We start from the raw sequence: 24,246 nt of genomic DNA, 5'->3' as shown, positions 1-24,246 counted from the left end.
AGGCAAAATAAAACCCAAAACTAATATCACAGACAAAGTTGATAAAATATTAAAGATAAAATAATAGAATAAAGAAAGTATAAAAACTTACCTAACTCTGATGGGTTGTGCAAAAATCCCACCCCGGATTGTAAAATTAAACACGTAGAACTAAAAAATCAAATCGAAAATAAAGGTTAAAATTATTAAAAACCTCTCCTTACAGAAAAACATATATAAGTATATTAAATCCTTTCCAGTAACCCAGTACTATGCAAAAAGAGAAACATTCGTTCCAAAACCCTGCCATCATTGCCCAAGATATCATGAATGGTGCTGGGTTTATGAAATTGACGACGCAACGCCGCATAACATACGCAGTCCACGAGAATGTGGTGCACAGTCATGCGGCAGTTGCATCGTGTGCACTGGGTGGGTCTCCTCCTGACATTAGATATTCGTGTGTGATCCTCGTATGCCCCAACCGTAATCGGCAGAGGACCACTTCCTCACGACGCGAGAGTTCCTGCAAGAGGAGCCCCACGGCAACACTGAGTCTTTAATCCGTCGAAGTTTACTATCGACGGCAGCCGTCCAGCCACTTTGCCACCTTGCTCGCAGTGATTGTTTTATATGATTAATAAAATCAAAGGTAATAACTCGGGTGGTGAAAGGAGGCTGAATACACGCATCTTTCGCTGCAGAATCCGCTCTCTCATTACCAAGAATCCCAACGTGGCTAGGGATCCAGCAAAAACCTACCCACTTGTTTCGTTTTTCTAACTCAGCGATTTTATCATAAATGCCAACGACGACAGGATGTCCGGAATAAAGGTTTTCCAACGCCTGGAGAGCACTGTACGAGTCACTGCAAATAAGAATGTTCCTATATTTAGGGCCAACCATACTTAGAGCCCTACCCACAGCGAGTAGTTTCTCGGTGAACACACTCGTAACACCGGGTAGGCCAAACATATGTCTGTTCATTGAAAACAAAAGCACAACCAACGTTACCGTCATGCTTCGACCCATCAGTGTATACCACCACGTCTGGGTTCGACTTGGTGAGGAGAAACTGGAATACCTGCTGGTAAACAATAGGTGGCGTTGATTGTTTATCATACGATGTAAGATCAAATGTAAAATTTACATGGTTTATTCTCCACGGGGGATTCGAGCACGACATGATGGAAAGAACGAGGGTATGCCAACATTCATACGCTGCAGCAGACGTCGTGTGCGGACACCCACAGGCGCAGTACAACGTGGACGGTCCTCATACTTCCTCAAATTAGGATTCTTAAGAACTGGGTCAAAAGCTGGGTGATTCGGCTGTCCGCTGAGACGGGCAAAATAAGATAACAAAAGCTGGTCTCGTCTATCCCAAAGTGATGGCTCGCCACTGTCTACAAGTAAGCTTGCGATAGAGCTCGATCTAAACGCACCCGTGGCAAGCCGAAGAAAAGAATGATGCACACCGTCCAGCATCTTAAGTACGGTTTGACGAGCTGAGGAATAGGCGACACAACCATAATCCAAACGGGAACGAACAAGGGAGTAGTAAAAACGTAACATACACGACCGATCGGCCCCCCAGTTGGAGTTACTTAGGACCCGCATCATATCCAAAAGTTTGGAACACTTTGTCCTCAAATCTCTCATATGTGTGACCCAAGTAAGACGGCTATCAAAAAGCAAACCCAGAAACCTGACGTAAGTAGAGACAGCAATAAGCTCCCTGCTCAGAAAAACCCGCGGATTAGAAGGGTTCCGTAGCCGAGAAAGACTACACATTTCGTCTTGTCGGATGAAAATGTGAAACCAGTAATCCCTGACCAAGCCTCAAGGCGAAATATAGTGTTCTGCATCAGTCGCTCCGCTGTGGGTGTAGAGCGGCTCGCAACGTAAATAACAAAATCATCAACGAAAAGACAACAAGAGACAGGAGCCTGTACACAATTGGTAATGCTGTTTATGGCCACAGTAAACAAGGTGGCACTTAATACACTACCTTGCGGTACCCCATTTTCTGAGACGACACTGTCTGAAAGTGAATCGTCTACACGAACACGAAACGTCCGGTGATTCAAGAATCCCCGGATAAAAGCAAGCATGTTGCCAGTGATCCCCCACCTCCTAAGGATGTTAAGAATGCCACGTCGCCAGGCCGTGTCGTACGCCTTTTTTATATCGAAAAAGACAGCAACGAGGTGTTGGCGGTTCAGGAAGGCGTTTTGTATGGCTGTCTCCATCGACACCAAATGGTCAATGGAAGATCTCCCATGTCGGAAACCACACTGTTCCGAAGAAAGAAAGCCATGTTTCTGTAAGTACCACGCAAGCCTGCGGTTCACCATCTACTCCATTACTTTACACAACACGCTTGTTAAAGAAATAGGGCGGTAGCTTAAGGGATCGGATTTCTCTTTGCCAGGCTTTAGTACTGGTATAATAAATGCCTCCGACCAGTCGGGCGGAAAGACTTGTCCGGAGAATAAACCATTGTAAATACTCAAAAGATGTTGTAGTGCTGAGTCAGGAAGGTGCGAAAGTTGTCCGGTCCAGGGGAAGTGTTACGAGAGTTCCTAAGTGCATGCAACAATTCTTTAAGTAAGAATGGAGTGTTCAATTCACCATCCGAAACCCCAATATTCAACCCCAATACTTCCATCCGTGCTTTGTACCTCTGAAAGTCGTTACTATATGACGAGGTGAGAGACACTGAACGGAAAGATTTCGCTAAAGTATTTGCTATAACCGAAGATGACTAAGGAGTTCCCCCCCCCCCTCATCGACGAGACCGAGAACAGATTGCCCTGGCGACCTGAAAATTGCATGGATTTTTCTCCACACAGTAGACGTGGGAGTAGTACGTGACATGGAGTTCACATACTTCGTCCATGAATTCCTCTTAGCGGTCAAGAAGGCCCGACGGCACACTGCCCTAGCCCTGCGGTACATATCTAGATGTTCAGTTGTAGGTCTATTATTTAATTTGCGTAGTGCTCGTCGTCGATTCCGAATAGCACACTTGCAATCATCATTCCACCACGGAACGGAAGGACGTTTAGGATTACCCGATGTTTGTGAGACATATCTGCTGGCTGTTTCAAGTATTTTGGACGTAAAAGAGGAAAGTTGCTCAAGGATGTCCGCACCGACGTCACACTGCGATTGGAAGGCCATACGATATCCATCCCAATTCGCCTTTTCGACAATCCACCTCCGGGCCTTCTCCGAACCTCGTGGTCCACACCGAAACGAAGAACAATTGGTTTATGGTCGCTGCCACGAAAATCATCACAAACAGACCAATCAAAACGAGGGAGTAAAGCCGGCGAGCACATGGAGAGATCGATATTAGACACAGTACCAGATGATAAAGACATGAATGTATGAGACCCATCATTCAGCAGTCCAAGTCCTGTCTCACATCGTGTACTATATTTCCCCGAGTGGAGCAGAAAGTCGAGCCCAAGAAACATGGTGGGGATTGAAGTCTCCCACTATTAATGATGGAGATGGTATTTGTGCGAGGAGGTCTGAGATATCCAGAGCACTGAACTCAGTGTTTCCGGGAGAGATATAGATTGCAGATATGCAACTTGAAGGGGACAGAGATCTTCACTGCAACAGCAGGAACGAGAGTGGTCCGAGAGTGGTCCTGATACCTCATCCCTCTTGAAAATAGCCACTCCACTACTCTCCCTTCCGTCCACTACACAGTCGAACCTCTCACAAAAGTATCCCCTGAGTGCGATTGGGTCATGTTGCAGAAGATGAGTCTCCTGGAAACACATGACAATCGGATCATGCAGCTGCGCCAGTACTCCAATATCTGCAATGCGGGACGGTACACCCCGAACATTCCACTGAATAATGTTCATAAAATTAAAATAAAGTAAAAAAATAAATATAATAATAATAAATAATAAATATATTCAGGAAACCATATAGAATTCAGTTGTAAGTGATTCTATTTTTCTCTTTTGTGTTCTTCACCTTAGATAACTCCGACGCCTTTGGGTCGGGAGGTTCCTCAACCATATCCTCCAGTATATGGGGTGACGGCGGAGGAGATTTATGAGAACGGGATGTCGCTACTGACATCCCAGAGGGGGTGGCCATGCGGGTCACTTTCGTGGGGACCTTGTTAGTCGGCTTACCGCCGTCTGTGGTAGCCTCTGCCCGTACCGTCAGCACGTTAGGAGCAGGAACTTTTTTATGAACCACACTGTTAGATTCAGTTACTGCAACACAGGACTTTTCACTCACCCTTGTCAGCCCGGAAATAGTGGCTGTCGGCAGCACTTTGGGAGTAGGAACGTTAGTACGGACCACACTGCTGGATTCCGTTATTGAGACGCAGGACTTTACACTCATCATCGTCAGCTCGGAAATAGTGGGCGTAAGCAAAGTGATCTGATCGGAAAGCATCTGAACGAGCTTCTTAAGTTCCGTGCAGGATCCGCACTGTGGAGCATGAACAGGTGTAGCAGTCTGTTTTGACGCAGCAGTGGCGAAGGACACATCAGGTTGAACGCGATTACGTGAGTTAACTATCTTCCTATACTCCCTGCGTGCAGCCGGGAAAGATAGTTTATGCTCAGTACAGATCTTGAGAATCGCCTTCTCTTCCTTAAAGGTTGGGCAATCCCGGGAGCGAGCCGTATGCGAACCATTGCAGTTCGCACATCTTTCTCTTTCCTCGCAGTTAGCGTCACTGAGGCCTTCGGTAGCACATCGAGCACAGATCTCCGACCTCGAGCAAGATGTTGTACTGTGACCGTAACTTTGGCACCTGAAACACCGCCGTGGGTTGGGAATGAACGGCGTACCCGAACGGACAGGTAACCCACTCTAATCCTCTCTGGAGGAACAGGAAGACCGAACGTCAGTATAAGAGACGGCGTCGGTTCTTCTATTCCGTTCTGCCGTCTCATCATACGTTTCACCTCTACAATACCCTAAGTACTAAGTTCATCAGCAATTTCCCTCAAATTCATTTCTAGAAGGTCACGACAAAAAATCACTCCTCGGCTGGTATTTAGGGTCCTGTGGCATGCCGTACTTACGATTATGCCGCCCATATTGGTCAGACGCAACAAAGACCGACTCTGCTCGTCGTTATATGTCTCCACCAGAATTGTTCCATCACGTAATTTTTTTATGTTCCTCGGAGAACCAATACATCCTGTGATGCATTTACTAATCATTAAAGCTGAAACCTTTCGAAGGGAGCCACCCTCCTGATTATTCTTAACAACAACAAAGCGGACATTCTTGCACCAAACACCATCTTCATTGGCTGTAGCAAAATTATCCCCGTCAGACGAAGCTGACCAAGGCCTTTTCACCAGAATTAAAGTGGTGGTTTTTTTCAGATGGACCACCAACCATCATAGAATTGGCTGTAGGAACTGAAATTTCGGTCCCACGAGAACCGGCGATACAATAGACCACTCCAGCAGAGCGCACACATACTGAAGCTAGAGCTAAATACAACTGGGTTTGCTCTGGTGCCCAGAGGACATCGTTCAAGACTCACTACGTAGAGCCATTCACCCATCGGCACGATAGTTCCCACCTTGGGTTATGGTTGCATTTCGTACGATGTCGCAACACCATAAAGTGTAAGTGAAAGAGAAAACTGTGTTGGATGTTGTATAGTCAAGTAAATGTATATGTTGTAATTCATGTAGTGTACCTGGTGTAGCATACGTGTATAGTGAAAAGTATTCTGCAGCTAAGTGTGTAGTGGGAAGAAAAGCTGCAGAGGCTAGGCCCTGTAGAGAGGCAAATAGATAAGAAATGGGAAAGGGTTTTGGGATTGACTTGCTTAACATTGTGAACTATGGCTGGTCATTAAGAAGCTTGTTGGTAGACTCTACTCTCAAAGATATCTTGACTAGTGCTGTTTTTTTATGATTAAAATTCTGCTCAAATTAAATAAATAAATAAACCTTTATTCTAATCAGTGCATAAAAATATATTATATTGATCACATCAAAATAAGATAAATAGTTTGCCTGATGAAATGAGGTCATGCTGAAATTTTTAGGCATTATGGGTAAACTTGATTGTTTCCTATGTTTTGACCTAAAAAATTCAATAAAACAGATCCCAGAACTGCATCTTTCGTAGTTTTAATGATACCAATTTTAAAAGTTTAATCACTATTTATTAGATAAATAGATCATAAGGTTGATAAATAGATCTTGATTGACCAAAACTGTAACCTATCCCTCATTTATACTCAGTACTTTTAAAACTAGGTAGACATTCTTTTCATGTATCTGTTTCTATTGATCTTCTGATAGCATCAGTGATATTCAAATATGTATAAAATAATTTTTTTTTAATCAGTTTTCAAAAAATTATTAGAATAATACTTTATCTACTTTCCTAAAGTAGTATCTCAAGCTGTTCTGTAAAAATAACATGTACATTTGGTCAAATGTTATTAGACTATGTAGAAAATAATAAATCCAGCAAATTTATGTGTATTATGTTTACAGATAAGATTTATGTGTAAATGTTTCATTTAGGTATTCATTTTAGTGTTTCATTTTAAGGAACATAAGGTAATTCCTGAAATAGCAAGCAATAATCATTTCTGCTGATCAAAAAATTAACTGGCTGGATGTTCAGTTTCTGTGATCTAGATCAGTGATTCTCATACTGTGGTAGCTGTACCACTGCAGTTCTGCAGAGCTTCTCAATACAAACCTGAAATTAAAAAAAAAAATACAAAACAAAAAATAAGATTACTAAAAAAAAAGATTATTATAGTACAAAAATTATTTACCATAATACAAAATTATTAGTCTAACAAATATTTATTATTATTACTTTTCTTTGGTATTATGGATATTGACTGCTATGGTCAAAAAAGTTACCAACCTTATAAAAAGAACTAGCAATTATTTAATGAACATCCTTATTACAAATACATGATCACAACTGAAAAATTATAGCATGAAAAAATGGTCGTCTTGATTTATAAATTATTTCATTTGTTTATTGACAAGGTTTACCCTTAGGCCATCCTTTTTTACTTCTTTTCTCCATCCTCCTCATGGATTTTATCTCTGATGACTGTTTACCTGACACCTGAAAGATGGAATCTTCTTCTATCTCTGATACCACTGATTCTGATGGAGAGGTACTGGTTGGCCGTTATAGGATGTCTCTAGCTCAAGTGGAGCAGAGAATATTGCATTCAATTCTAGACTAGATGCACTCCCTGCTGAAATTGATGGGGCAGCTGAAATGTTCACCCTCTGTTAGAGTCCTCTGTGTTTTTAAAGGTTCCATAGCTGTGTGTTTAACAGTCTCTTTATCTAGACCCTTTTCTCTCTTAACTTGGACCTGCATCATGTCAGGCTCAGATTCTTCTCCGTTTTTATCATACCTTTCTTCGTCTTATGACTGGTCAAAGAACTGGTGTTTTTGTCCTCTTCAGATGTCTTCTTTACTTCCTAAAGCACAACATTCACTGTGCTTGCGTCTTGGTAGGTCATACATGTTCTTTTGGAAGAGAAAATTTCATCCTACTATCAATCATTCTCTTAATCATAGCTGCAAGGGGTGAAATTAGCTGTTCTGCATTAACTTTTGGCAAAGAAGGGGTTATGGTTCCTTCTGCATAACTCAACATATGTCAAGGTGTTTGGCTATTCATGATTATCCTTGCTTCAGGAAAGCTGACCTTTTGCAGGGTTTTTAACCTCCTGAATTGCAGTTTCCATTTTTGTAAATTGGACAGTTTCTACAACAGTAGCTTGTTGCCCTTTAGAGTTCACACAAACTAGAGCACTTCTGCATGGCTCACCTACATGACTTGCTTCACCACTCATGCAGATTTGTTGTCTATCTAATGTTACTGCAATGTGTTCAGAATATTGATATTTATAGCAATGCAGAAGTTTCAGTATGTAAGCTCTCTGCCATGTTTTATTGTTCAAAATTGTGAATTAAATATTATCCCTTCTTTTGCAAAGCCAGCAGCTGCGATACATCCCATTCCACCAGAATACCAAGTCGCTGCTAACCGACTTGGTATTCTGGTGGAATGTCATATATCCCAGTAGAGAGCAGATGTGCAATCTCTGCACTGATTCCAGGCCCCTATTACCCAAAACTTCCAGAGTTTCCATTCACTTACATTCATGGGTATCTTTCTAAATGATTGCCATTACAGGGGGAATGTGGACAACAGAAGGGTCTGTTACATCTATCACTGTCACTGACCCAGGCTATCAAATTGCTGGCTATAAAGGTGGTATAAGTCCACTTCCAAAATTGTTTTCTATTACACATGATCTGCAGGTAGCTGAAAAGTCTAGTCTATATAATTATCTGATAATGGAGATCAGGTAAAAATGATAACATTTCTGAGGAAACTACTCGAAGCTCTGTTAGCCAGCTATTGTACTTATGAACAGCTAATACCGCCCTGGACATGGAACACAGATGGGATGCTCTATTTTTTATTATTATTATTAGTAGTAGTAGCAGCAGCAGCAGTATTACTGCCTACTACTACTAGTCTATAGAAACAATAAGAATGTTAGTTATTCAGCTAGCAGGAAGAAACATCCAAAGCCAATGGATTCTTACTTGCCACAGTGCACATTGTTCAGCAAATTGATCACTTAGCAATGGTCACTGTAAAAGGATTGCCATACATTCCTCTAGCATTTAAGGGTATCAGTCATATTTATCCTACAGTAAGATGGATACAGTTGCTTCTGGTGTTTTACATACTCTGTGATAATCATTTAAAAATATTGTTATTGTGTTACTTTTTCATTTTTTTAAATTGAAGTACTAGTGGCAGCTAAACGTTATTTTTTTTAAAAAAAAGAGTTTTTTCTTATTTATGAACTTTGCTTGAATTAATTTGATTTAGTTTAGTTGGCATAAAATATAGATCAACATGGAAAAGTGGCTTAATAGAGCAATATTAGACAAAACATCATCAGTTAAAAACCCTGTACACTGAGCTTCAATTCAGAATCAAAAATTTCAGTGAATCAATATCTTTTCCCCAATAAAATATGAAAATTTGTAAGAAAATATGGTCCTGGGTTCATTAATATCGGATTTACTGTCACAGATGTAAACAGTGAATCATTATCTCCATCTATAATCTGCTTTGAAAGTCTTTCAAACTATAGCATGAAACCCTCATTATTGAAACAGCATCTTAGTAATAAACATTCAACGTTAGAAAACAGATTTAAGGATTATTTTGCTTGAAAATTGTGAGAAATAGAATGCACAAAGAAAATTATGTCATCTTTTACAAAAAGTACTCAAAAAGCATCTCTTTTACACTTAAGAGTAACAACATAGAAAAGTTCATACAATTGATGAAGAGTTGTTGTTACCTGCTCCAAATTATATGGTGACTTGTATGTTGGGTGAGTCATCAATTAAACAGTTAGATATAATACCACTGTCAAATGATTTCCTGTACTGCAAAATTGAAAGCTTGGGATTTTAAATATTTATGAGAACTTAGTAGCTCAAGTCTAAAACAGTGATTTTTTCCACAATATAACTCGATGAGAGCATAGATGTAAAAAACAATGCTTAATTTGTGATGTACATGCAGTATTAATAAGATTAAAAGGATTATTTATTTTGTGACGAACTATTGCCAATGAAATATTCAAAAAGCTGAATTATTTCTATGCAAAAAATCCACTGGATTTGAAACAGTGTGTTGGCTTCTGTTTTAATGGTGATCAAGCTATGACAGGAAAATATGGAGCTGTTCCCACCAAAGCAAAATCTGTTATAAAAAATTGATCTCTCACTTATTGCAACATCCAGAGAAGCTTTAGCAATAAAACAGATAGCTGAACAATTTATTTAAACATATTCTCCAGGAGGCCGTCATGTTGGTAGATTTTTTTATTAAATCTCAATCTTCAAACTATGTTTATTTTTGAAACTGTATTCTGAAATGGACAGTGACTCCATTCAATGTTGCTACTCACAGAGTTGAAATAGCTTTCTAAAGGAAAAAGTCCTAAGTAGGTTATTTGAACCACATTATGAAGTGCAGGAGTTCCTTATGAGTACTGATTTTGAACTTTGTGATCAATTGACAGAAAGGCTATGGAGCACACTAGCATTGTTATCAGATATTTTCAATCACCTCTATGACTTAAATTTAAGTTTTCAAGATGAAAGAACAAATTAATTTTCAGTAGACAAAAAATAAAGTCATCAGAAAATTTAAAATGAGTAATAGTATTTAAAATGAAAATTTTCAGTTTTTCCAAATTTGGAAAATTTGTTATGGTATACAAAATTGATAAAAAGATAATCTCATTAATTACATTGCTGTTAATAATATAGATAATAATGCTGTTGCCTAATGCTCAATGAAAGTTTTGAAGAACTTCTGAATTCCTATGGGTACGAAACCATTTCACACTGGATATCATTCCTGGAATCTAACTAACAACAAAACAGAATCTTTGATGGAATTTTCTTGCGATGGAAATTTGAAAATTAAATTTATAAATCTCAGATATGTGACTTTTGGCTAAAGGTTAAAAATGAATATCCATTACTGTCCAGAAAAATATTATTATTTTTAATTCCATTCTCTACCACATATCTTTATGAAAATGGATTTTCTGCTATGTGACAGTAAAAAAGAGATATCATAATAATTTGAACATTGAGCAAAATTTGCATTTAATATTAAGTTTAACTGAACTGCAGCACCATCCTTCTCATTGAATTTTTAGTCTTCAAAAATATAACAATCAATATTGTAGTAAATGTATAATGTAACATTTATTTTTAAAATTAATAAACATTTTTGTTAAAAAACAAAAAATAAAAATTTATAATACATGATTTTTTTTTAATAACATAAAAAGATACTTTCAAAAGAGATTGTAATTTTTTATTGCTTTACCATTCTCAGATAACTCTAATGTTATCCCTAAGACATTAGATATTTCGTAGTTCAGTGTTACATTACTAATCTGTAATTCATATGAATGGTAAATAAAAAAAAAACAGTTTGAGAACCATTGATCTAAATTAAATGTATTTATATTTCACACAGAATCACTCTTCTTAATTTTAATAGAGATTTTTTTAAGTCTCAGTATGGTAGGAAACAAATTTTTTTATTTACAAATTACCAATCATTAATTATTTTGTGTTTTACAGAATACTGGATTATGTCTAAAATAATGTGATGAACCCAGAAATAAATGAACTGCTCACCATTTTATATCCTTCATAGTTTAATGCAAACCTTAGTTTGAATATAAACCTAAGTTTGAGGATGTGTATAGATGAAATGTTAAAATACGATTAATTGATATATGATTGTGGAATGACTAGTGCAGTACATGCTTGTTTATTAGAAGTAGATGAAATATTTGGATTTAATTTTATGTAATCATAAAAGAATTATTATTTGCAATAATTATTTTGGAATATATAAAAAAAACTAGAATAAATTATAATATAATTAAAGTATCTTTTAACAATATATTTTTGATGGTATAGAAACAAATTTTTTCAGGTTTTATTTGGTCTCTCAGCAGGTATGTATCAAATTACCCACCAAAAAGTTGACAGTAACAACCTTAATGTTCAGATTTTTCATAATGTTGCATCTAACCTTATACCTTTATCTCTTTTATAAACTATTTGTGCGGGTTTTATTCTATATTACAATATAATGAAAACTCAGTATATGTGTAGTTAATCATAAACAAATTATTACTTTCAACAATTATATTAGAATAAAATACAAAGAGTTGTTTAATAAATTAAATGTATTTAAATAACATGTTTGTGATGTATAACAAAAAAAATCTTTTTCAGGTTTTAACTGGTCCAAGCACAATTACAAATTGTAAGTTGTGATAAAAATACAGTTTTATAATAAGAATAATATGTGAAATTAAACAACATTTTATTAAAGCTTTCCATCAAAATAATAATGTAAGTTTCCTAGTTTAAAATAATGATTTTAAAAAAATGTTTGTTTGATATTGATCAAGAAAAAATCAGTTCCTGTTAACACAGAATTAAAAGAAAATATTCAGTACCAAAAAAATAGCATTCAGTGAGTGAATTAAGCAACATATTGATAAAAAATCACTTATGTACTTCTAAACTTATTTAAACCAATAAAATTAGCTCATTTTATATTTAATGAGAAATTTCTGTTAGCTTATAATTAGTTTATTTACACTTATTACAGAATACAAATACCATCTAAAGAATCAATAATATAACTTCCCTTAATTAAATGTAGAAAATTACATGGATTTTCTTTCAATCCTCACAAAAAAAAACAATATTTTTCAATTATGGAGTTATTTTTGACATACCTTTTCAAGTACATCCTTTTAGAAATTAATTGATTTACTACATTTCATGAATTTGACCTTGTATTTATATATCAATAAAATAATAATTAGTATGTACAAATAGCAGTATTTTTTATTGTTACTTTTTAAATTAGAAATACATATAGGACAGAGTACAAAGAGAACAGCAGACAAAAATCAGTTTAACTAGAAGAAGTCAAAATGTCTCTGGGCTGCCTCCTAGTTACTATGTTGTTATTTATAATGGTAAGATTATGATGTAAAGCATCTTTTTTAAATATTTTATTAAATACAATATGTAGTATTTTCAAATGGAAATAGTTATATCATATAAATACAGTTATAGTTTGTATATACATGCATAATGTTTGAATAATAGTGTAGTATTTTATATACCAAATATTACATAACATTTTCTACATAAAGTCATTTATGAGAATCCAGATGAAAGATTTAATTATTTTTCTTCTTTGCAATCAATTTTTTTTAAATTAATTTTAAAACCTATGAGAAGAGGCAAATCATTATTAAGCTAACAACAAAAAAAGTTATAAACTTAAAATTTATCACTTAAAATTAAAAAAATTTATCATTTAAGAAAAATAAAATAAAAAAATAAAAATGTTATCACTTTTAGAAATTTTATCACTTAATTTAAAGATTGTCTAATTAATTTCTAATTTAAAAAAGTATCTGTGGCGGAATGGTAGAATCTTGGCTTTTTATCCTGAGGTCCTGGATTTGAATCCCAATAGGCTTGGCATTTTTCATACACTACAAAATTTTCATTACATATTCCCATGCACAGGCTTCAATCTTTTATGGTAAATTAATAAAAAAATATATATAATAATAATAATTTAATTTTAAGAACAATTTGTAAATAATGTCACCATTCAAAATTTTAAGATGATAACAGACAATAATTAGAAGTAAATTAGACTTGATACTTTAGAGTTAGATTGTATTAACCAATAGTAATTATTTAATTAACAAAAGACTCGACTGAATAAATCTTTATTTCTATTCAACATTTTTTTTAAATGTTAAAAAGACATAATTTTTTATTAGATTACCAGTAATATACATTATAAACAGTGGAAGAAAGCATAAAGTTTTCTCTTAGGAATTGAATGTATAATTTTTTTAATTTATCATTAATTTCTTAGCTTATATAAAAATTGGGATTTGGTTACATTTTTAGTTACAATTCATTATTCCTAGACCATTGATGCAATTTTGTTATTCTGACAGATAAATTATTTCTAGTTTTGTCTGTAATTATGAAATCATTAAATTAGAAGTAATCTGATGTCTTTTAATTTTGAAATTACGGCATATATTCAACCAGTGCCATAATGCGTTATTTATATCCACTATTGTAGAACTATGACTAACCTGTCAATGGTTAAATAATAAGTTGGATTATTTAAATAACGTTATAGTTAGGGATAATTTTTTATTCAGAAGATTATTATTGCATGATTGTTTCATAATGGTAATAATTTGCAAAATGATTTATTTAGCAACCAGTAGTTAATATAAACAAGAACTAGCAACAGTGACTATCATTATCCTGAAGATAAATTTAACTTTTCAGACTGCAAAAATGTTTAAAATATATTTTGAATGCTGATTACACAAAAATTAGCTCATTTATTGTTGCTTGGCAGTTGAGTTTAATTTTCTGATAATTCTGTAACTTTTAAGTAGCACTCTGTTGCAGATCACTATAGGGCTTGTTAAATTATTTTCACTTAAATTTTATCACCAGATAAAATAAAATATATACAGGATATAGATAGTTGTGTATAAATCTTAATCTAAAAAATATTTGTAAGAAGGAAGACTATAAAAAATGGCCATTTCACTGAAAAAGAGTGAAAGAACAGTATCCACTTTCAGATTGTACCATTTCTCTGATGAATTATAAAGCACAATAAGCAAACAGCTATCAAAGAAAAAGTTAATGTCCAGTCTCTAAGTGTTTAAAGTTCATTCTATTGTAAAAAAATTTGAGGTCAGAAGGTGCAAGATTCAATGACCATCAAATGCATATCTGACTTCAGTTTTAAAAGTCACAGGCAATTTTTTTTTTAATTTCTTGAAGTTTTCACAAATTGTTACCTACCATACATTGATGAATTTTTAACTCAAGTTGTTCTTACAGTGAAACTTGAATATATCATTTTGATTCTCAATAAAAGGTAAATTTTGGAATGAATCATCCAGAATAACTATAAAAAGATTAAAGTTTTTTTTTTAAATCTCAGCTTAAGTATTGTTAACTATGTTTTGGGAAACAGAATTTGATTTTTTTGTGACTTTCTAGAGGATTAAATACAGACAATAGTTTAAGGATAGAATCGGTGGGTATTACTGTAATCCACCATTGTCATTTGATATTTGCTAAAAATTGAATTGGGTGCAGTTTTTCAGTTTAGTTAGTAGCAAAATTTATCTTAATTACCTATTATTATCCAATATTTAAGTTTTTGACATGCTAAGAGCCAGCATATAATACTGTATGTAATACCCACAAACACACTGCAACTATTCAAAATCAAACCAAACTACTATCTGTTCATTACTACTTATTAGCTACATCATGTATATGAACTTTAGCAAGGACTGGCACTTTCGAAGCAGAAATAAGTTGTAGTAATGACTTTTATTTAGAATAATATTTAATATTTATAATCTTTTTTTTCAAAATAGTAAGATTCAAAGAATAGTAGAATAAAATAAAATCAAATCCAAAATATATAAATACTAAAACATAAAAGAATTCAGTTTTAGATGTCTGAGGGTGGCAAAAATATTTTTGAATGATGTTAATTTTAGTTTAAATTTTTTTGCACTCTGTTTATTTGTTGGGTAACTTTTTAATACTAACATAAGTGACAAAACTTATAACAAGAGATTTATTGTTTTTATACAACTTATATACTTTTTTGACAACAGAATATTACACTTGCAACATGTACAATTCTCAAAAGAATTATTTTATTTTATTTTGACATCACTGTAAACTTTCCTTTCACCAAACGTATTTGGAAATAAAATTTCCAAGGAATTATAATATATTAATTATTTATCCGACTTATTTCTAAAGATATGATCTTAGAATGAGCAATTTCTAGTTTATTCCAAACAAAACTCTCAGAACAGTTTAATTAATACATTTTGGGATTCATGAAATTATTATAATCTGTATTATATTATTCCATGAATTTCATTCTAAAGAGTAAGAAAGTGAATAATATGAGCAATGACAATTAATTATGAAAGGGTTCTATGAAAAGTTACTTATTATCCAAAAATAAACTGCAATATAATTATTTTTCAGAATAAAAATAAGCGTTATGGAATATCATTAAAAGTATAAGTAAAATTCCCAGTAGAACTATTGGACTAATCCATCAAGTACAGTAGAATTGTGGTTCCATTCTTACTTCCCAAGCAGAAAATTGAAAAATTACAAATTATTTAATAAAATTTCCATTTCATTAGTTCTGATCAACCTAACCTTTTACAGTTGTATTGTCTCAATATATTTATTACTGTTCTTACTCAATTGTCTTTTTAAATAAGGAAAAATTTCTGTTATTATTAGTGTAATACTTGCCACTATTTTAAAAGAAAAACAGATTCTATTATTGTCTCTTATTTATTCATCTACACTCACAACTATAGGCTACAATTGATCATGAATTAGTAAATCCTTTATAATGTCTGATTATTTTGATAGCCTGGCTAGTAAAATTGACATTAGTGTTTATTATGTGGTTGTTATTGGAGACTTGCCCCAAATATTGAATGGAAAAATAGAACTGTTAGAAATAACGATCTGAATTTTGTCACTGACCACCGCCTCAGTGATTGATAGTGAGCGGCATTATAAGCTAAGTAACAACCTGTGTGATCATTCTCATTCCCACTTGATCTATGTCTCAATTGAAGGAAGTTTTGTTATCATTCACCTCGGGAAAGCTGACTCATGTGTCCATAGAGATCCCTGGAAGCTTAGTGACCAGGGAAAAGTATGCCCTCCTACTCTGCTTTCTCCCTAAGATCTGCATATTATTTTCTTTTTCTGTTTAGCCTCCAGAACCACATTCTGTTTTTTCTTTTTGTTTTTAACCTCAGTTCAAACCCGGAACCACATTTTAGGTTCCTCAAACCCAACGGTGGAATTAGCTACATATTTCAGTTGAATATCTCTTTGTTATTGTCCGCTGGCTCCAGATTAACGAAGAAAGTCGATATCGACTCTTTAGTTGTTCGGTAACGGACGCTTACAATGCTCCGTATTCTGCAGCCTTACATTTCAATCCCTTCTTTAATAATATTGAGAGGAACCGTGTAGTGGTTATTAATTTTTGAATATGAAATTAATTTAAAAATTCATTTTAAAAATAAAACCAAAATGAAAACTGTCAAAACAAAAAATGTAGACATATGTTGAAATATGATAAACTTATCAAGAATGGTGGGCGATTATATTTGTTTTATCATGTCGTGTACCTCGGTCTCTGTGCCACATAGGGTACAGCATTTCAATAATGAAGTGTACATTGGACAATTCCCGAGCGTTAGAGTTTGGCTACGGTACATTGTTAAAATATCCGACAGCCACTTGTCTGTGTTAAAGCTACAGAATGAGCAACATAAAACCGAACCCATAATGAAACCGCTACCCAACACTATTTATGACAGACTGTAACACAATTAGCGCAACTAGTGGATGTATATGTTACTACTGATGTTGCTGTCGTTTGCTAGATGGTTACGTGTCGGTGCAGTATTGGTAGTGGTGCAGTTGTGTTTGTCTAAAATACCTTATACAGTTCAGGAGAGGATAGCTATAGTCGAGGTATATATTTCTTCTGGATCATTTAAAGAATCACGTCAAGTATTCGTAGAAAAATTTCCGAATGCCTGTATTCCAGAGAAGAGTAGAATACACGATTTAGTTAAAAAATTGCGTACACAGTTTCGGTTTGAAGTCCAAAATGAAATAGGCAACCTTCCGTTAGGATTCCACAGGCCAATGCTCACGATATTAAGAGAATTACTGCTAGTCCAAAAAAAAATCACTATGCAAGTTATCCCAACAATCTAGTGTTAAATACACATCTTGACTTAAAATTCTTCATGAATTAAAACTGAAACCATACCGCGTTACAACTGCAGGAGACAGACAACGAGTTGTCAGCAAAGGACGTTCCTCAGAGTTGTCCACTTACGATTTTTTCTTTTGCGGCTACTTAAAGGAAATTTTATGCATTTAATCCACAAAACATTGATGAACTGAAGGTGAACATTCAACGAGAAATCAACGCAATTGACAACAACGTTTTGCGTAAGACGACTCTCAATATGATCAATCGAGCACAAAAATTCATCGATGCCCAGGGTGGTCATTCCACCCTGGGCATCGATGAATTTTTTTCATCGAGTCTGAATTTTTTCATTCCTCCTTGGGCATCGATGTATTCTTTTCTAACAATAAGGTAAAAAAATGCAACATTTAAGTTACGTTTTATGTTTTTCTTATTTAATTTATCCATATCATTCATAAAATTCCAACAAAACCTACCGATTCTGCAGCGGTTACGTTACGGATTCGGATTTATGCTGCTTACTCTGTATAGTGTAGTTGCCATTACACGAAGCTATAACTAAAGTTGTTATTTTTATATTATTTTTAATAGAAAAAACCCAACCGTACCGATTGGCACGGTCGGGTAAAAGAATTTTTCGAAATAAGATATAAAAATAATCTGATTAACCTAACAGTTGAGCTTTTTTCCGATTCACCTTTAAAAGTCTTCTACGTCAGTTTTTCAATTTAGAAACTATTGAGAAAAATTCCTTTTTCTTACGCTTTAATTTTATTTTCCTTATTATGATCCAAATACTGAAGATTACTGAATACGATTGAATAATAACTTACGTAGGCATGTAACAAGACTCTACCGTGAAGTTGCTGATCTATTTAATAACACATCCTAACCGAACTCCAGTAATAAATTCAACCTAATTCAGAATGATAAAAAGATTTAGAGACGCAAAATGTGAAAAATATTAAAAAAGTTAAAAGCCTGTAAGTTTTACTGATGAAGTTACGCTAAAAAGTGATTCAATAATTTAAAGAAAAAGTGTGTAAAAGAAGAAGCACGAGTGCGTGATATTAGTTACAATCAGTTCATAAGATATTAAATCCCGGCCGTTTTAAGCACTTCAAAATTTACGGATTGAATTTTAAACTAACGATGGATGTTGCTAATAATGACCCATATTTTATAAAAAATATTGTCTTCAGCGATGAAGAAACATTTATATCGAACAGAGCAGTTAACCGACTTAAATGCAGGTATTGATCTGACAACGATCATCATCGGAAGGTTAAGACCTTCCGACACTCTTAGAAGGTTAATGTTTGGATAGGGCTAGGAGAACGAATATCATTCTACTATTTAATTTTTTTTGCAATTTAACTTTATGTAGGAAGTAATGGGATTATCCTGGCAACTGAAAATATAAGCGGGCAAAATTTTAGAGAAGTGCAGTTTCAGTACGATAGAGATCCGGTTAATTCAGTGTTGACCTTTGTCACATGCTAGATCTGATGAAAACTTTCCCTCGTAGGTGGATCGGAAAAAGAGGCAAAATCGAGTGACCTGCACGATCTTCTGACTCGACACCAACTGATTTCTGATTTCTATCTGCGAGGAATGCTTAAATTAAATTATTTAAAAGAAAACCTCGTGACGTTAACGAAGTTCGAGACACGATTCGTCGAGAACCTTACGAAATCCCCCAATATGACAAAATAACTACAGTTCCAAGTTTTGCTCCGTTAAATTACATGAGGCATGTGTTTTGAGCATATGTGGATACAGATGATCTAAATCCTGATACTGAAGTGGATACAGCTTCATAAATAACTTATGAAAAGCAAGAAAATCTTTCATTTTCTAAATGTCGTTCTACGCAATTCATATGAGTGCCTAACTGTGATATGATAACCAATTTTTGTAACCTAAAACTGATACTGAGTTCGAAAAGAAGCTTCAAAAAATAAATATTTTATTTTAGACAGGAATGTAAGTAAATTAATATTATCTAATACGGCATCCAAAAATTGCATATTACTTATAACAGAAAATTATTATAATTGTTTTTCATCATTAAGCAAATTTTATCTACAAAACTAGTAAAGTTTCGTCTACGTAAGAACATTTTCAAGGGTTTTATTTATGTTTGATGTAAAATAGTCACAATCATTTCTCAAAAAAACTTCTACTCGTATTAATTTCTTTATGATCTTTACTACATTAAATAAGAATTTTCAAAGATTTTTATCTTAATTATCTACTATTTTTATCATAATTAATTAGTTCAATTTTTATCTTTAATTTACTACGTCGTAAATTTCACAGCCAATTGTAATTAATGTAACTTTGAATTATTTACTTGATTAAATCCGGTTGCACATATACTTAAATTTTCATGTATTTGAACTGTAACCACTTTTCTCTAATTAAAGAACATTTTATGGTTTTGGATATGCTTCAATGGTAATTTTATTTGTAAATTTTTTAGAAGTTATTTTTGTTTTATTTTACATTACGACTAGTTATTCTCATTTTTAATTCAGTGTCAGCACAGAATAAATTTTTATGATTCCTACTAAATCATGCAGCTACCAAATAGGCAGAAAGTAAAACTATACGTGAAGCCTGAATTTGAAGGTGCTGATCTCATCATTGGGAAGTCAAAAAGTGCAATTCATAATCATCCAAAAGCTTATTCATTGATTTACGTGCGATCACTGTAACAGTCAATTTGGTCACTTTCCAGACGGCTATTAATAAAGACATTACCTGTATTCGATAAAAAAGGTTTGTTTTGGTTGTAAGTAGTACTAAAATAAGTACAAGGCCTCTTCCAAAAATTTACAAAGATTCATGTCACGGATTCTCAATATTCCGCACTCGTTTACGGAAAAACGTCTGAATCCAGCAAAATGTGGTCAAACGTTTCTTTACTCCTTTATCAGTAGAAGGATAACAGTATTTGAACTATTTTGATATCTACATCAGGAACAGAAATAACTTCTATTTTAAGTTCTTAAACTCCTAAACCTTTTAGGAGTAAAATCTTCTTGACAACCAAAAAAGAAATATTCGAGAGTGTTTGCTTCGAAGAAAATCTTTTCTCTTAAATTATATGAATTACGGGATCCAAAACTTTACTTTAGTAAAAGATGTAGTTAAAATAGGAATTTGTTTTTTCTTTATTAGGATAATGCTGGAAAATGATTTCATTACATGTAAAAAGTTTAAGAAAAATCTTCAAATGAGTATTGAATCAAAGTTTTGTGATTTAGAGATAAGTTTTTCTTACTTTGTACATTCATTTTTAGATTTATATACTATAGACATTATAAGCATCTAACGCTTGGAAACTGAATAAGTTTGTTTAATTACTAATAATGGTAGCGTGTCAATAGTTTAAGTGTACAGTACAAAATTAGTTTATATAAATAAGGTTTTTAAATACGGTTTTTATATGTATAATTTTAATTTTATTTGTCTTTAGCTTTCAGGTATTTCAGTTATGACGGCTCATATTCAAGAAAACAAATCGTTCAACAATAAAAATAACAACGCTTCCTCTTGCAATAAGGAATACTCCTGTGTGAACTGCACGACTCCTCGTATTTGTAGAAGACATTTTAATGGAACATTAGAGAAAGTAGTTGAATTTCAGTGCGGCAGAGATGCTCCTTACTGTGATCCCGACTCTGGAACTTGTCGTAAGACCACAGATAATCCGACATGTGATCCAGAAGCACCCGAATTTTTTTGCCCGACAGACGGTAACTTTCCTAATCCGACCAACTGTCGTAAATACTACTCCTGCGTTAAAGGGTTAGCGTACGAAATAGACTGCGGTACAAGTTACTACAATATAAAATCGGAAAATTGTAAATATGGTACATTTTGTTACTCGATCAGTTGCAATGGTAAATCTGGAATTAAAGTTCCACATCCCAGTAGCAAATCATTTTACGCCTATTGTTATAACAGTACTTTAATTTCATTTGATAAATGTCCAGGAAAATTTGAGTTAAATTCTGAAAAACAGATATGCGAACCAGTATGTACAGAAGAAGGTTTACAAGGAGATCCGTCTGACTGTACAGGATATTATAAATGCTCCCATGAGACGTCATTATCAGCTCTTACCTTAACAAAATTACAGTGTCCAAAAGATGAGTTGTACGATGTTCTAAATTCACATTGTGTTCCAAAAAGGGAAGGACTAACGTGTGCATCTGGACATACCTATAACGGAAATGGAAAATTTGTCTATAAAAACAGTTACATGCCTTCACGAGTTTAATAAAGTTAGTAGTGTTAACTTATACACTATAATATGAAAGTAGTCTTATTAGTTATGAAAATTACTTTATAGTAATTAACTTTTTAATATAATATGGAAAAAAATTATCTACAAACCTTTGTATACGAATAAAGTATTTATGTAAATATATGCATAATTTAAAACATCATGGAGATGAAAAATAATTTAGTACAATTTTATTTTCCTTCTTTATAAGAATATTCTTTAATTTAAGGTCATAATTAGACATATTCTCTAATTTTTATAATAAATTGTCATTATCCTTACACTTCATGTTAATATTCCATTTCCATTGAAGTTATTTCAAGTTAGACCTTTACGAATCGCGCCGCTAGATAGCAGTACTTGATAGGTAGCGTACAAAAACTATATGATGTAATTGAAATAATAAAATTTAAAAGAAAATATACTACAGTTTGTTTTAATAGTTATGTAATTGAAAGTACTGAAGGTGAAACAAGTTTTTTTAATTCCCATCACTATTTTTAAAAAATAATAAAAATATTAGTTTACAAGAGATTATACTAGTTTTATTAAAAAAGGAATAAATAAGGCAGAAATAAATTCGATTGGTAAAATCGAATTTAACGATAAAAATCGAAGGTTACACTTACAAAAATAAAGTACAATATTAACATCATGGATTTTCGATTCGTAATGGTCTATACTTGTTTTATTATAAAAGGAAAAATGTGGTATGGAGTGAATGATATGACTATCAAAAAAAAAAAAATTGACCGTGAAATTCAATTTTTTTGTTCTAAAGGAATAAATTTTAATAATAAATCCATAAGATAACAAACAGTAATTCATAAAAAAAATAAAAGAATAATATAACAAAAAAAAATTACAATGAAATTGTAAACAGTACGGTAAAAGTATCACAAATATTTTTTCCGCTCAAAAAACAGAAATTTCTGTAATATAAATTAAACTGTTTTTAACAAAACGATACTGATATAAAAAAAGACACGACACTGCATTTCTATTATCAAAAATTGTTTGTATGCTTTAAAAAAGCTTTAAAAAAAATGTATGTTAAATATATGTAATAGAGCTACAATATAATGAAGCTAAATATATGTAATAGATATACAATAATAAATAATAAACAATGTTTAAGCGTACCATATAATATACAAAAAAAGAAAAAACTTTTACCGGCCTGATTTCATTTATATGTAATACATATTACATTTATGGAAATAATACAATTCTTATGAGTATTTGTTGTTTAATAAATGAAATCGGGCCGGCAATTTTTGTAACAAATTCTTATTTTTTATTTATTTTGCTTATTATTTGGAATGCTTAAACAATGTTTATTATCTATTGTCTATTACATATATTTAACATGTATTTTTTTAAAAGAAAATTATAAATTAATAACACATTTTGATAATAGAATTGCAATGTCTTACCTTTTTTGATATCAGTATCGTTTTTTAAAGACAGTTTTATCTATATTACAGAAATTTTTGTTTTTTTAGCAAAAGAAATGATATCTGCGAGACTTACCGTACGGTTTACAACTTCATTGTAATTTTTTTTGATATTTTAATTTCGGTTTAAAAAGTCTACAAATATCTTTTTTATTTTGCAGGTCTTTTTCGAAATATTCTTCAGATGTGCTATTTTTTTTTAAAAAATCTTATTTTGTCGACTAATGAAAATCCATTTGTTTCACCTTGCAAAGTTAAATTTAAGTCATTGAGACGATTGAAAATATCCGATAACTAGCCTATTGTTGAGATCCACATCTTGTCTATCAATCGATCACGAAGTTCAAAATCAGTATTCATTAGGAACTCCTGCACTTCTAAATATAACTCAAATAACCTACTTTAATATTTTTTCCTTTAGAAAGTCATATCACCTCTATGTGTAGCAATAACAGAATGGGGTCACTATCCATTTCAGAACGCAGTTTCGAAAATAAACAGACTTTAAAGATCGAGATTTAATAAAAAAATTGACCAACGTGACGGCCTCCTAGAGAATATGTTTAAATAAATTGTTCTTCAGCTACCCGTTTTACTGCTAAAGCTTCTGTATGGATGCTGCAATAAGTAAGGGATCAATATTTTATAACAGATTTTACTTTGGTGGCAACATCTCCATATTTTCCTGTAATAGCTCGACCACCATCAAAACAAAAGCCTACGCACTGCTTCAAGTCCAAGCGATTTTTTTTGCATAGAAATAGTTCAGCTTGTTAAATATTTCATCGGCGATAGTTCATAACAAAATAAATAATCCTTTTAATCTCATTAATACTGCACGTACATCATAAATTCAGCGTTGTTTTTTACATCTGTGCTCTCATCGAGTTGTACTGCGGAAATAATCACTATTTTAGACTTGAGTTACTAAGTTCTCTTTAATGTTTAAAATACCAAGCTTTCAATTCCGTAGTGGTATCGTATCTAACTGTTTAACTGATGAC

At 33.2% G+C, this 24,246-nt stretch overlaps 1 protein-coding gene across 1 annotated transcript; it reads left to right on the top strand.

Moving 5' to 3' along the window:
• Nucleotides 1-12,464: 12,464 nt before the first annotated feature.
• On the top strand, nucleotides 12,465-21,948 carry LOC142326816 (uncharacterized). The gene is made up of 2 exons (XM_075369534.1): nucleotides 12,465-12,608; nucleotides 20,973-21,948. The coding sequence occupies exons 1-2, from the start codon at nucleotides 12,564-12,566 to the stop codon at nucleotides 21,777-21,779; spliced, it is 852 nt and encodes a 283-aa protein (XP_075225649.1). The 5' UTR covers nucleotides 12,465-12,563; the 3' UTR covers nucleotides 21,780-21,948.
• The last annotated feature ends 2,298 nt before the right edge of the window (nucleotides 21,949-24,246 follow it).

This window comes from Lycorma delicatula, chromosome 1, assembly GCF_047948215.1.
Source record: "Lycorma delicatula isolate Av1 chromosome 1, ASM4794821v1, whole genome shotgun sequence".
Lineage (NCBI taxonomy): Eukaryota > Metazoa > Arthropoda > Insecta > Hemiptera > Fulgoridae > Lycorma > Lycorma delicatula.
This window is presented reverse-complemented; position numbering and strand designations above follow the sequence as displayed.